Here is a 15946-nt window from a genome sequence, read left to right on the forward strand (position 1 = left end):
CTCTCACTCAGCAACAAGAGTGACCTATCCAGAGTCTGTCCCAAGAATACACCCCTTTAAAATGCAAGCAAATGATAAAAATACACGGCATGACTGTTCCCGTCGTATCTATAGATGAGACCGTCACATGATCCGGAAAGTTTGTTCCAGGGTGAACACAACAATTTTAATTAAGACAGGGATTTTCTAAAATGTCAAACATATTGTCAGATCATACCATTATTACTTGAAATTGTGATCAGTTCACTTTGATAGTCAGTAAACAGGCACTTCTAAAGCGTCGAATTTTCGCAGGAAGAAATGATAGATAGACATTCAGGGTACCTGTAGAACGACCAAGGAGTGCATGTCAGAGAGACATGCGGGATACCTATAGAACTACCAAGGAGTTCGTGGAAGATAGACATTCACAGTATCTGTCGAGCGACCGAAGAGTGCATGGCACATAGATATTCACCGTACCTGTAGAACTACCGAGGAGTGCATGGGAGATAGATATTCACCGCACCTGTCAAGCGACCGAGGAGTGCATTAGCAGACAGATATTCACGGTACCTGTCGAGCGACCGAGGAGTGCATGGCAGACAAACATATCATGGCACATATTATCAAGCATTCAGAAGACCTATAGCTTATTACATCTGAATGGTAAAATCTATCTCTTTTAACGGTCCGTCTATATTCAGCTGTCAGGATAACACGTAACACGTAACAACCCAAGCTCTACACATCGATGTGTGGGAGGGTCATATTCTTGCAAGGAAAATGAAGTTAGGATGCTTTTTCTAATATATAATGTTAAACTCCATAAGGCTTGTTTTGACACCAAAAACTCGTTGTCTCGGGTGACGTCGCAATTTTTCAGAAACAAATAGCTTGCTGGACTGGGCGTGGGGAGTAATTTGTTTTACAATAAGTGCACAAACATGTGATTAGGGCAACCTGCATCCAGTAACACAGCCTTCACCACTGTCTCCGCCAATTGGCTACATTGTTTTTTATTACAGAATTTCCTAACATGCAACTCTAAAATCACTCTGCCGTTAGATCATATACTACAAGATATAAAATATAATTCAGGAGAGAAACTGGGTTTAGAGGGAAGTCGATAGGAGCTTAGGTAACTGGTGTCACTTTCCGTCAAAACATACTGTCCATCTCCCAGCATGCAACTTGTTTTCGAATAATTATGTCGTCACTCGAAATGAATTCTTGCCGTCGAAACTGCCTTTATGCAGTTTAACATTATCAATTAGAAATAATGTTCTAACTTCATGTTCTTTGCAAGGACATGAATTTTCAAAATATGGACGTGTAGAGCTTGTATTGTTACGTGTCACCGACTAAAAGCAATTTTTGTAGCCGATATGACTGATTTCACAGACAGCTTAATATAAGCGACTCGTTAAAAGAGATAGGTTATAGCACGTTCACAATTCTCCATTGTTCCAGGTGTTCTCCCTAGTTCCAAATATTCTCCCTAGTTCCAAATATTCTCCCTAGTTCCAAATATTCTCTGTAGTCCCATAACGTTCTCCAAAGTTCCAGATATTCTCCATAGTCCCAGGTGTTCTCCATACTTCCATGTGTTCTCCATACCTCCATGTGTTCGCCATTGTTCCAGGTGTTCCATAGTTCCGGACCTTGTCTATAGTTGGAGGTGTTGTGTCTAGTTTCAGGTGTTCTCCGCAGTTCCAGGTGTTCTCAATAGTCTCAGATGTTCTCCATAGTCCCAGGTGTCCTCCATAGTTCCAGGCGTTCTCCATAGTTCCAGATGCTTTCCATAGTTCCAGGTGTTCTCCAGTTCCAGGTGTTCTCCATAATTCCGGGTGTTCTCCATAGTCCCAGGTGATTAATGGAGAACACTGACTCCTGAAATAACTGGGGCCTAATCGGTGTAGTCTGTTGTTCACAAATGCCTTTGCGATGAGGTTACGGAAGTGGGTGCTTAATACTGAGGTATGGCAAAAAACCCATGGCTAATCCGTCTTGGTTCTGAGTGATCAATGCGCGGGAAATATGTACCATTGCTTGTTTAAGGTCATTATTTCGGTCTTATCACGAGGGTGTCTCCTTGTAGCATATCAGCTGGAGAAGGGACATAGATGTAAACAAATTTCTCAGGCTCAGCGACCAACAAAGAGGTGTGTGAAAATCCAGATGTTGATCTGTCCGGTGTCAGTATTTCGTGATGCCTTCGCTATGGTGTACGGGTGAGGCGGCATTCTCTGATCCAGGCATCAGTATACCTGGACTGGTATCTTCGACACGGCGTACTACTGATGCAACAGGGTGATTCCGGTGATTCCGTGTTGTCTTTGCAACACTGAAATAATAATGAAAGCGATGTTAAACCGTAAGTATTCAAACAAAATCTTGTCCTGTCATTCATAGTTATAATGTTGTCCTGAATGCCTAAAAGACACCAAGCATTTCAATCTACCCAATCACGTTAGTGCCTGGTCTGTAACCTTTTGAAGAACGTGAAATGAGTTTAAACACCGCGTGCTCAGCCTTACAAGTCTCTCCCTCACCCGGGAAACAGGAAAACTCTTCAGATGTTTTAAACAATGATCAAATACAAAAACTAAGTCCACAATGTAATTCAGTTCACAATGAATGTCTTTACAATATGAAATGGATCTGTGCATTTATATTTCCCGTATTTAGTTAACTGCTCTTGTCAAATTGCTACTAAAACAGACCCCGCTTTTCAGCTTTGTGTAAATTTATTCCTCGTACTCGAACTGGATACCTCATAATTATCTCCCTTTAGTCCACTTATTCTGAAACACCAATGTATTAATCTGTGGTAACACTGAATGATTATTCTGTGATAAGTGGTGATGTAACCAGAAATGAGACCAGCTAAAACACAACAGCTTGATACATCTGCCACTTATAACATATAATTCGGTACAAAAATAAAAGAAATACCCAGATTAAAGCTACAGTAAACTGCCTGGTTTCTTTATTTATTTCATTGAGTTCTAACATTGTAATCTTTTCTTAAACCACGGCCGTGGTGTTCGTTTGTGGAGTCAGGAGAAAGCCACGGCCATTCGCCAGGTGATTTACTGGTTTAACCACGGCCGTGATGTGCGGAGACAGGAGAAACCCACGGGTGATATACCGGTTTAACGCCGGGCTATATACTGGTTTAACCTTGTTCGTGATTTGCAGAGACAGGAGAAAACCACAGCCCTTCGCCAGGAGACATACCGGTTTAATGACGGTCGTGAGGTGCAGACACAGGAGAAAACCACGGGCCTTCGCCAGGTGATATACCGGTTTAAAGACGGTTGTGATGTGGGCAGACAGGACAAAACCACGGCCCTTCGCCAGGTGATACACCGGTTTATGAGGTTTATGTGCCTCAGAGTTGTCTCCCCTATTTCACTTTTCCTGTACATGTATGTGGGGTCTACATAAACCCTTTCGCCGTTTTAGAATTGACAACTTGAAGGGACTTATAATAATCTTATAGCCTGTGTAGGCCTATCCCAGCACTGTGAAGAGCCATATCCTGGCATTCATCACTGGTGACAACCATATCCCGGCCTCATCACTGGTGACAACCATATCCCCGCCTTCATCACTGGTGACAACCATATCCCCGCCTTCATCACTGGCGACAACCATATCCCGGCCTCATCACTGGTGACAACTATATACCTGCCTTCATCATTGGTGATAACCATATCCCCACCTTCATCACTGGTGACAACTATATACCTGCCTTCATCATTGGTGATAACCATATCCCCGCCTTCATCACTGGTGACAACTATATACCTGCCTTCATCATTGGTGATAACCATATCCCCGCCTTCATCACTGGTGACAACTATATACCTGCCTTCATCATTGGTGATAACCATATCCCCGCCTTCATCACTGGTGACAACTATATACCTGCCTTCAGCACTGGTGACAACCATATCCCCGCCTTCATCACTGGTGACAACCATATCCCAGCCTCATCACTGGTGATAACCATATCCCCGCCTTCATCACTGGTGACAAGCATATCCCGGTCTACAACACTGGTGAGTGGATGTGGTGACACCAGGTTCACCTGCACTAAAACTCTTCACTTAACACGTGTGAGTCTGCAGGTTAAGTAGTGTAAATGTGAGTTAAAGGGCTGTGAGAAAAATGATGGAATCTCAACATGTATTATATCTGTATATTATGTTTGTGTATTATGTGTATTATGTGAATATAATGTATATTGTGTATATTATGTGTATCATATTATACATGGGACAGACAAGTCAGCATTATTGATGATGGTTGTATAAAACACACAAGTAATAAAATTAAAAAGGAAAAATGTGCTAAAAGAATAAAACTAACAGCTTATACAAAACTAAAAGTAAAGACAACCCCAAAAAATGCTTCTTGTATTTCTTGTGTCAATGACAAAATATTTTATTTCACACAATATTTCTGGAAATAAAACACTCAGCACAAATCTGAAGGTTGGACTTGGCACAGAAAAAAATACAGGGTTATTGACAGCATTGAAAAAGTTACAGCCTTATCCTGGTTACTAAGAATCAAAAAGCTGTAAAGCATTTAACATATCAGAAAGAGTACCCCATATTCCACAGTGTGTGTACTTGTACAGATATCACATTCACCAGCCAGCCACCACCACAGCCTATGTTATATAGGGTTAGGAAGCTGGTGCCTAGGATTCCATGCTGGTGTAAATGGTTATAAACACAATGACACTGGACGGTGTCCAGTCTGCCAAGAGACATTAAAAAATACAGCTCTCAGTCATGTCAAACATCCCAGTGAGTAAGGCTATTGACACGTTAGGATGTGATGCATACAAGTAAAATGGACAGGAATAGTAACTGTGAGAATGCAGTAGCACTTAAATAAGACATAGGCATCATCAGACTTTGAATAAAATATATACCCCACTTATTCTGAAAATAAGCATGATACCCTTAAAGGCATGACTTACAAGTTGTTAAAAATATTAATTGATATTTATAATAATATCTTTTCAGTGTCGTTATATACACATGTTCACAAATGTAAACATTTTCAATTTTTTTTTTAAGAATTCCAATGGTATGAAAACACCCCATGGGTAATAAATAGTTGTATTACTTTAAAGAAAAAAATTCATATTAATGTGACAATGATGGATAAAAATAGTTAAGAAAATGGAGTTTGGCTGTAATAAAATCTGACAAAAATTATCCGGATGTTTAAGAGCCCAAACAATAGATTCCTAAAACATTGGCTGTGAGACTTTGATACCTGAACGCATCCTCTTTGTGCTGCACCTTTAATGGCGAGCTAAGACTGAAATAAAAATTTATCACATTCTTAGGGTTTTTGAAATATATCATTTGGTCCAAAACCCCCCTCCAAATTCTTCCTACCCCTGTTTTATACATTACTGTAGGAGACTAAATTTCTCCCCAAGAACTAGGGCTGGTCAAATGTATTTATTTATTTATTCATTTGACTGGTATCTTCCCCCATACATAAGAACACTTCACTTATACGACGGCAGCCAGGTCAAATGTAAACAAGTTTGCTAAATAAACTGCTGATAAGCCTGGAGACAAGACATGTAAATTCCGTACAAAAAGAAAAATTGCTTGTATAACATATAGACAGATTGTATTAATACTTGTGTTAGGATCAGCTTCCACGCTAATGAGTATCTCCTCAAATCATGGCTGACTTATATTAGCAGATTGATCAGCTCATGCCGCATACCCCTGTATCCATTCAAGACGTTTGTCATGTAGCCAGCGCTAGAATACAAATGTTAACTTGAGGGTAAATTGTACACTGAGCTATTTACATTATGTACAGCAAATGAGACTTGGGGCAATCTGAATCCTGACACAGACACACTACTTTTAAGGAGTCTCTGTCCCCTCACACTCGATCAAGTGGTCTACTGAGACATGTACATTTCATATCACAACACCTGGCATACACAGCCTTTACAACATCTTTAAATGTTCATGAAGCCATGGTGAAAGACGGTTTCTTGCAAATAACTCGTGTACATTTTGGACTTTTAGGTTCTTCAGTTAAAATCACATAATTCCACAGCAACGCTGAGTGCCTGCTATCACATGATTGGTCATATAACCCATCAGATGAGTGCCTGCTGTCACATGATTGGTCACGTAACCCATCAGGTGAGTGCCTGCTGTCACATGATTGGTCACATAACCCATCAGATGACTTTCACAATTCACAATGATAAGGCACCAAATTTGTCCAGCTCTTTCATGACAGGCTCAGGATTCCTCAATGCCAAACGCAACACACTTCTGTGCCGATGTATGGAGGATTCCTCAATGCCAAACCCATCACATTTCCATGGCGATGTATGGAGGATTCCTCAGTGCTAAACCCAACACACTTCTATGGTGATGTATGGAGGACTCCTCAATGCCAAACAAAACACACTTCTATGGCGAAGTATGGAGGATTCCTCAGTGCCAAACCCATCACATTTCCACAGCAATATATGGAGGATTCCTCAATGCCAAACCCAACACACTTCTATGGTGATGTATGGAGGATTCCTCAATGCCAAACCCAACACACTTCTATGGCGACGTATGGAGGATTCCTCAATGCCAAACCCATCACATTTCCATGGCAATGTATGGAGGATTCCTCAGTGCTAAACCCAACACACTTCTATGGTGATGTAAGGAGGATTCCTCAATGCCAAACCCAACACACTTCTATGGCGATGTAAGGAGGATTCCTCAATGCCAAACCCAACACACTTCTATGGCGAAGTATGGAGGATTCCTCAGTGCCAAACCCATCACATTTCCATGGCGATGTATGGAGGATTCCTCAATGCCAAACCCAACACACTTCTATGGTGATGTATGGAGGATTCCTCAATGCCAAACCCAACACACTTCTATGGCGACGTATGGAGGATTCCTCAATGCCAAACCCATCACATTTCCATGGCGATGTATGGAGGATTCCTCAATGCCAAACCCAACACACTTCTAAGGGGATGTATGGAGGATTCCTCAATGCCAAACCCAACACACTTCTATGGCGATGTAAGGAGGATTCCTCAATGCCAAACCCAACACACTTCTATGGCAATGTAAGGAGGATTCCTCAATGCCAAACCCAACACACTTCTATGGCGAAGTATGGAGGATTCCTCAATGCCAAACCCAACACATTTCCATGGCGATGTATGGAGGATTCTCCCACATTCTCATTTCTTGGCAAGTTTTTGGGATAGTTTTTTATTACTGGACAGAAAATCCCACGTCTTTTTACAGATCCTCACAGGAAAATGTCACCATATTTGGAACCAAGCGACTCGATAATGGTGAAGATGTTAATGGAACGGTTGATCGTCTTGTACGATGTGTTGAATGTAGCCAGGCACAGCACCAAACGCTGACTCAGGAATCATCTGGCATGCTTCTCTTCAAAGCCTGCAACTGTTCCTGACCCAGAGTTATTTTATCTTCCAGTTCTTGAAACTCTATTGTCAGTCGAGATTTCATCTCCACAAAATGCATGTAGTCTCCAATCTCCTCTTCATTCAGATAGTTTTTCAGAATTCCCGCCACAACATCTCTTCTCTTGTCAATGTCTGCCTTGAGTCGTTTGGCCTCCTCATGCTGGTCCATGAGATGATTACGCTTATCTACCAGGGCACTCTATAACAACAACAACAATGCAGTTATTGTCAAAATGTTCTCCGATGTAATGAGGTGTGTTAGTACTGGTGGTTTGATAATGTTCTCCAATGTGATGAGGTGTATTAGTACTAGTGATGAGGTCTGTTAGTACTGGTGATGAGGTGTGTTAGTACTGGTGGTTTGATAATGTTCTCCAATGTGATGAGGTGTATTAATACTAGTGATGAGGTCTGTTGGTACTGGTGATGAGGTGTATTAGTACTGGTGGTTTGATAATGTTCTCCAATGTGATGATGTGTATTAGTACTAGTGATGAGGTCTGTTAGTACTGGTGATGAGGTGTGTTAGTACTGGTGGTTTGATAATGTTCTCCAATGTGACGAGGTGTATTAGTACTAGTGATGAGGTCTGTTGGTACTGGTGATGAGGTGTGTTAGTACTGGTGGTTTGATAATGTTCTCCAATGTGACGAGGTGTATTAATACTAGTGATGAGGTCTGTTGGTACTGGTGATGAGGTGTGTTAGTACTGGTGGTTTGATAATGTTCTCCAATGTGATGAGGTGTATTAGTACTAGTGATGAGGTGTGTTTGTACTGGTGATGAGGTGTATTAGTACTGGTGGCTTGATAATGTTCTCCAATGTGATGATGTGTATTAGTACTAGTGATGAGGTCTGTTAGTACTGGTGATGAGGTGTGTTAGTACTGGTGGTTTGATAATGTTCTCCAATGTGATGAGGTGTATTAGTACTAGTGATGAGGTCTGTTGGTACTGGTGATGAGGTGTGTTAGTACTGGTGGTTTGATAATATTCTCCAATGTGATGAGGTGTGTTTGTACTGGTGATGAAGTGTGTTAGTACTGGTGATGAGGTGTATTAGTACTGGTGGTTTGATAATGTTCTCCAATGTGATGAGGTGTGTTAGTACTGGTGATGAGGTGTACTAGTACTGGTGATGAGGTGTGTTAGTACTGGTGATGAGGTGTGTTTGTACTGGTGATGAAGTGTGTTAGTACTGGTGATGAGGTGTGTTAGTACTGGTGATGAGGTGTGTTTGTACTGGTGATGAAGTGTGTTAGTACTGGTGATGAGGTGTGTTAGTACTGGTGATGAGGTGTGTCTGTACTGGTGATGAAGTGTGTTAGTACTGGTCATGAGGTGTGTTAGTACTGGTGATGAAGTGTGTTAGTACTGGTCATGAGGTGTGTTAGTACTGGTGATGAGGTGTGTTAGTACTGGTGATGAAGTGTGTTAGTACTGGTGATGAAGTGTGCTAGTACTGGTCATGAGGTGTGTTAGTACTGGTGATGAAGTGTGTTAGTACTGGTCATGAGGTGTGTTAGTACTGGTGATGAAGTGTGTTAGTACTGGTGATGAAGTGTGTTAGTACTGGTCATGAGGTGTGTTAGTAATGGTGATGAAGTGTGTTAGTACTGGTCATGAGGTGTGTTAGTACTGGTGATGAGGTGTGTTAGTACTGGTGATGAAGTGTGTTAGTACTGGTGATGAAGTGTGTTAGTACTGGTGATGAAGTGAGTTAGTACTGGTCATGAGGTGTGTTAGTACTGGTCATGAAGTGTGTTAGTACTGGTCATGAGGTGTGTTAGTACTGGTGGTTTGATAACAGTCTCGAGCATTTATGTACATATCAAGCACTAATGCTTCTTCTTTAGCTTGTAAAAAATGGAGACCTGATAAAATATTGTAGATCTCAATGCTAAAAGTAGACTACTAGACCGGCACAGTGTAGAATCATGATTTCTTGTCCAGGATTTGATGCAAAACCCATAGATTAAAACCATACACTGACAACTACAAGGGAGAAAATTTTACCTTCTTTTTAACTTCTTAAGAATGCTAAATGAACTACAGAGGCAGCATTTCCCATGCTCTGTGTTCAAAGAGACCAATACTGCCATATCATGAAGATCCTTACCCGTTGTTGTTGGTCAGCATCTGGAGCCAAACAGCTCAAAGCATTTTCAGCACGCGCCAGCAATCCCGACAGTTTCAGCAAAAGTCTGACAATCTTTTCCAGGTCTCCGATGTAGGACTTGTACTTGTCTTTCTCATTCTGACCTTTGCACTTTTCCTCTACTGTCTCCAAGACCTGAGAAATGAACAAGCCATATACTTAATGTCTTAGATTGATTGAGCATTAATTTTCCACACGATAGCAGCCAGTTTATTGAATGGGAGAAGCCACAAAGTTATGGTCATGAAACACAAGAGGACATGAACTGTGTATAAATTTATAGTTTTCTTTTTGTGTCCAGCATTGCGTACATGTAAAATTCTATTGGTCATTAGACACAACAGGACACAAACTGCGTCTGAAGTTCTCAGGTCATTAGGTACAACAGGACACAAACTGTGTCTCAAGCTTTCTGGTCATTAGGTACAACAGGACACAAACTGCATCTGAAGTTGTCAGGTCATTAGGCACAACAGGACACAAACTGTGTCTCAAGCTTTCTGGTCATTAGGTACAACAGGACACAAACTGTGTCTCAAGCTTTCTGGTCATTAGGTACAACAGGACACAAACTGCACCTGAATTTCTCTGGTCATTAGGCACAACAGGACACAAACTGTGTCTGATGTCTGTTTATTAGGCACAACAGGACACAAACTGTTTCTGAAGTCTGTTTATTAGGCACAACAGAACACAAACTGTGTCTGAAGCTTTCTGGTCATTAGGTACAACAGGACACAAACTGCGTCTGAAGCTTTCTGGTCACTAGGTACAACAGAACACAAACTGTGTCTGAAGCTGTCTTCTCACTAGGCACATCAGGACACAAACTGTGTCTGAAGCTGTCTCCTCAAGAGGCACATCAGGACATGAACTGTGTCTGAAGCTGTCTGGTCATGAGGTACAACAGGACACAAACTGTGTCTGAAGCTGTCTGGTCATCAGACATAATGGAAAGTCCCACCATCCTTTCTCATTACTTTCACACTTACCTGTTTGCCCAATGCATTATTGCCATCAATATCCTGTTGCACGTCATCCCTGGCTTCCTGTAGAACTTTAAGTTTTTGGTTGATCCGGGTCATCAGTTCCTCCTGGAACACAAAATACACAGTTTACACTCACACGTAACAGACACCACAAAAACGAATTTTCTGATGTCTTTCTTTCTTTCTTTGGTGGGTAATCATTAGGTTTTACTGCGTTCAATACTGTTCACTGCTACACTGCTCAATAATTGTTCACTTCCACTCTGTTCAATAACTGTTCACTTCTCCACTGCTCAATAACTGTTCACGTCTACTCTGCTCAATAACTGTTCACTTCCACTCTGCTCAATAACTGTTCACTTCCACTCTGCTCAATAATTGTTCATTTGCACTCTGGCCATCAACTGTTCATTTCCACGGTGCTCAATAACTGTTCACTTCAACTCTGCTCAACAACTGTTCACTTTCACAGAGCATAATAATCAAGGAGAATTTAGTATTCCATGTCCCATTGAGCAAAGTCACAGCTTCAACATTATCCTTACAGTGTTCATGTGTGGTCAGGTTATGAATTGGCTGCTAAACAAGGGAAGATAACTCCTCTTACCAGAACAAACAAGAACTCAGGCCAGCTGTGAACAATGAGCAGAGGAGAAATGAAACCTGCTGTATAATATACATGTAGCTGGGTGGTGTAAAACACTGCCCGACCCAGGGGCCATAAACCAGAGCCACAAATCTCCAGCCCCAGGCAGCTGTTAGCCAAATTAACACTTCTATCCTTGGTGAACATGTGTGCACCCATCATATCTGGTAACCCATTCTGTCTAAGTGGCACTCACTCACTTGTATGGCAGATACAAGGAGAATTTGTATCTCTTTAGATCAGTGTACTTATTTTTTCCAGCTGTTACTTAATAATTTAAAACAAAAAACACCCAGTTTTAGATTTAATCAATGGCATAAAATAGATACACTTTAAAACAGGACTGAAAACTGTATTCTCTGTTTTGTATAATGAAAGGATTTCCCAGCATTCACATTCTATGTGTCGTCACAAGTTGTCTCAAACTATGCCAAAATACAAATACAAGGAAAGTGAGACATTGCAGCAAGCTGGTACATGTATATCTGTGGATAATTTTACGAAAGAGAATTAGACACACTTTATAGTAGTGCTTCATCAAACTGGCTGTATGTGTGGGAGGCCATCATTGTACCTGGCTAACCTCCTGCCCACAAACTTGGACAGCTCAGTATAAATATCTGGACTGGTCAGCCTAAATATCTGGTCAGCCAAAATACCTGGTCAGCCAAAATATCTGGACTGGTCAGCCTAAATATCTGGACCGGTCAGCCAAAATATCTGGACGGGTCAGCCTAAATATCTGGACGGGTCAGCTTACATATCTGAGCTGGTCAGTTCAAATTTCTGAACGTGTCAATGGCTGGAGTGTAGTACATTCTGGTTTGATACTAATGGTCAGTTCAGAATGAAAACTGCACTATGAACCCACGCTAGCTTTAGTCCTTCGTACACAAATATCTGCCTGCAATATTATCTTAACATAAAGGACAACAGCGTAAAAACTTACAAACTGCACTTCTCAGCCATACCAATAGCCAATATAAATCAAGATATTCTCAGCAAATGATAATTACATTAAATCACTAAAATGAAGTACATGTGTATGTCAGACAAAAGACCATTAAAATGATAATTACATTACATCACTGACATGAAGTACATGTGTATGTCAGACAAAAGACCATTAAAATGATAATTACATTAAATCACTAAAATGAAGTACATGTGTATGTCAGACAAAAGGCCATTAAAATGATAATTACATTACATCACTAACATGAAGTACATGTGTATGTCAGACAAAAGACCATTAAAATGATAATTACATTAAATCACTAAAATGAAGTACATGTGTATGTCAGACAAAAGACCATTAAAATGATAATTACATTAAATCACTAAAATGAAATACATGTGTATGTCAGACAAAAAGCCCTTAAAATGATAATTACATTACATCACTAACATGAAGTACATGTGTATGTCAGACAAAAGACCATTAAAAACTGTCATGGAAATCAGTTTCAATACTTTATTATTTCTTAATCTGGGTCAAATGCATTTGAAGCATTCAGTTCTGTGAGGATCTTGAGTAGGTTGTTTTCACTCACATTCCACATTCAAATCGCCGCATTAGAATACACAAATACTCGTACTAATAATACGAAATACTAATACACGGTACATGACCTGATGCTGTAGTCACATGTACTAAATAACTTCCCTACCTTCTTCTACTGAATGCTTACCTTATGTTATAGTCAAGCGTACTAAATAACTTGGTTTCCCTACCTTTTTCTGATCAGTGCTAACCTGATGCTATAGGCACATGTACCAAATAACTTGGTTTCTCTACTTTTTCTACTGAATGCTAACCTTATACTACAGTCAAGTGTACCAAATAACTTGGTTTCTCTGGCTTTTTCTACTGAATACTAATCTTATACTACAGTCAAGTGTACCAAATAGCTTGGTTTCTCTACCTTTTTCTACTGAATGCTAACCTTATGCTATAGTCAAGTGTGCCAAATAACTTGGTTTCTCTACCTTTTTCTACTGAATACTAATCTTATACTACAGTCAAGTGTACCAAATAACTTGGTTTCTCTACCTTTTTCTACTGAATGCTTACCTTATGTTATAGTCAAGTGTACCAAATAACTTGGTTTCTCTACCTTTTTCTACTGAATGCTAACCTTATACTACAGTCAAGTGTACCAAATAACTTGGTTTCTCTACCTTTTTCTACTGAATGCTAACCTTATACTACAGTCAAGTGTACCAAATAACTTGGTTTCTCTACCTTTTTCTACTGAATACTTACCTTATGCTATAGTCAAGTGTACCAAATAACTTGGTTTCTCTACCTTTTTCTACTGAATGCTTACCTTATGCTATAGTCAAGTGTACCAAATAACTTGGTTTCTCTACCTTTTTCTACTGAAAGCTAACCTTATGCTATAGTCAAGTGTACCAAATAGCTTGGTTTCTCTACCTTTTTCTACTGAATACTAATCTTATACTACAGTCAAGTGTACCAAATAACTTGGTTTCTCTACCTTTTTCTACTGAAAGCTAACCTTATGCTATAGTCAAGTGTACCAAATAGCTTGGTTTCTCTACCTTTTTCTACTGAATACTAATCTTATACTACAGTCAAGTGTACCAAATAACTTGGTTTCTCTACCTTTTTCTACTGAAAGCTAACCTTATGCTATAGTCAAGTGTACCAAATAACTTGGTTTCTCTGCCTTTTTCTACTGAAAGCTAAACTTATGCTATGGTCAAGTGTACCAAATAACTTGGTTTCTCTGCCTTTTTCTACTGAATGTATAGTCACCAATACCAAGGGTAATTCCCTACCTTTTTCTGCTCAATGCTGTCCTCGTCTTCCCCCAGTGTGAGCTGCTCAGAATCGGTTTCCCTCATGCGCTCTATCAGCTTAGCTTTAGCAGAGGAGATCCAGTACGGAGAGTTAGCGGGCAATGGAGACTCACTCCTATGCAGGAAAAAACAACAACAATCAGATTAAATATAGCCGAGACTTGCTCAGCAATGGACCACTGTGTTAAATGACACAGCTTTAGTGATGAAGCTTCCATATTACGGTAACTCAGAAATGTGAAAGCATTCTGTGTGATACAATAGCCAAGGGTTTTGCCTGCTGTGTGATACAATAGCCAAGGGTTTTGTCTGCTGTGTGATACAATAGCCAAGGGGTTTATCTGCTGTGTGATACAATAGCCAAGGGGTTTATCTGCTGTGTGATACAATAGCCAAGGATTTGTCTGCTGTGTGATACAATAGCCAAGGGTTTTGTCTGCTGTGTGATACAATAGCCAAGGGTTTTGCCTGCTGTGTGATACAATAGCCAAGGGTTTTATCTGCTGTGTGATAAAATAGTCAAGAGTTTGTCTGCTGTGTGAAACAATAGCCCAGGTTTTATCTGCTGCATAAAATCTTCTAAAACTTGTGTCATATAATGGTTATCAAACAGAAAAAGTAACAAAAGTGGTGTACCCAGGAATCTTGCAAAATCTTCCATCCCATTTATACCAACCCAGAAACCTAAATCATCATCCAAGTCAGGAATCTGGAATAATTCCAGGGTACATCATGCAAAAAAGTCGTTTGCTTTTTTTACATATTCAACTCACCCCATGGCTATTTTGTGCCAATCCTAGGTACACACCTACAAGACCAGGCACCTTGTACCACAAAGTGCATGCATGAATACATGTACACTAACTTTGGGGTAAAGTACCAGACACAAGCCTAGGCCTCAAAACAGAAAGTCACCTGGTACACTCTGATAGCCTATCTATGGACTTTTTGATTTTCATCTACAACCATCACTGGGGTGAAGACTACCTAGTGAGTGCTTCAGAGATCAAACACAGCAGTGGCCAGTATGTGGGTAGGAGACTCTGTCAACATTGCAGCTGTTCTCTGAATGACAGTAAGCTTAGGCAGGTCAAACAGGGGAATTACCATCCTTGATGGATATGACCTTTGAATTCTTCTCTCAAAACTTGAGTAGAAAGATGTCAGCTTCCCAAACTTAGAGAAAAGTCTGGTTCCTGTGGGTATCAGAGAGATCTACCCTATTTCTTCTAAAATTTGGTATGTTCATTCTAGCTGGAATATTGAGTTTCTTTTTTCTCACATGATTAGACCATCTAATAAACAACATAATCATATCTTTACTTTTCCAAGAGGCTTGTAGAGAAATATAATATTCTACTCTCTACACTATTAATAACTGCCTCAAATTTTAGAAGAACTAGGGTACACAAAATACCAGGTCTACCTAATCCTGGATCATCTAATCCTCAAAATAAATTGTTAGATGGCAGACAGCCAAAGGCTACCCACATACACACATGTACTGCTGTACTACTAACAGGCCCCCACATACATACATGTACTGCTGTACTACTAACAGGTCCCCACATACATACATGTACTGCAGTACTACTAACAGGCCCCCACATACATACATGTACTGCTGTACTACTAACAGGCCCCCACATACATACATGTACTGCTGTACTACTAACAGGCCCCCACATACACACATGTACTGCTTTACTACTAACAGGCCCCCACATACACGCATGTACTGCTGTACTACTAACAGGCCCCCACATACATACATGTACTGCTGTACTATTAACAGGCCCCCACATACACACATGTACTGCTTTACT

General features: G+C 40.4%; 1 protein-coding gene across 1 annotated transcript in view; it reads right to left on the reverse strand.

Moving 5' to 3' along the window:
• Positions 1-4409: 4409 nt before the first annotated feature.
• The window catches only part of LOC135473007 (uncharacterized), a 161361-nt gene continuing 149824 nt past the window's right edge, over positions 4410-15946 (reverse strand). The window contains exons 8-11 of the mRNA XM_064752773.1: positions 14100-14235; positions 10652-10753; positions 9621-9794; positions 4410-7700 (exon numbers count right to left, since the gene is read on the reverse strand). Of these exons, the coding sequence (XP_064608843.1) occupies positions 7440-7700; positions 9621-9794; positions 10652-10753; positions 14100-14235 (673 nt within the window). The 3' untranslated portion in view covers positions 4410-7439. The remainder of the gene's footprint in view (positions 7701-9620; positions 9795-10651; positions 10754-14099; positions 14236-15946) is intronic.

The sequence above is a fragment of the Liolophura sinensis genome, chromosome 8, assembly GCF_032854445.1.
Source record: "Liolophura sinensis isolate JHLJ2023 chromosome 8, CUHK_Ljap_v2, whole genome shotgun sequence".
NCBI classification, from domain to species: Eukaryota; Metazoa; Mollusca; class Polyplacophora; order Chitonida; family Chitonidae; genus Liolophura; species Liolophura sinensis.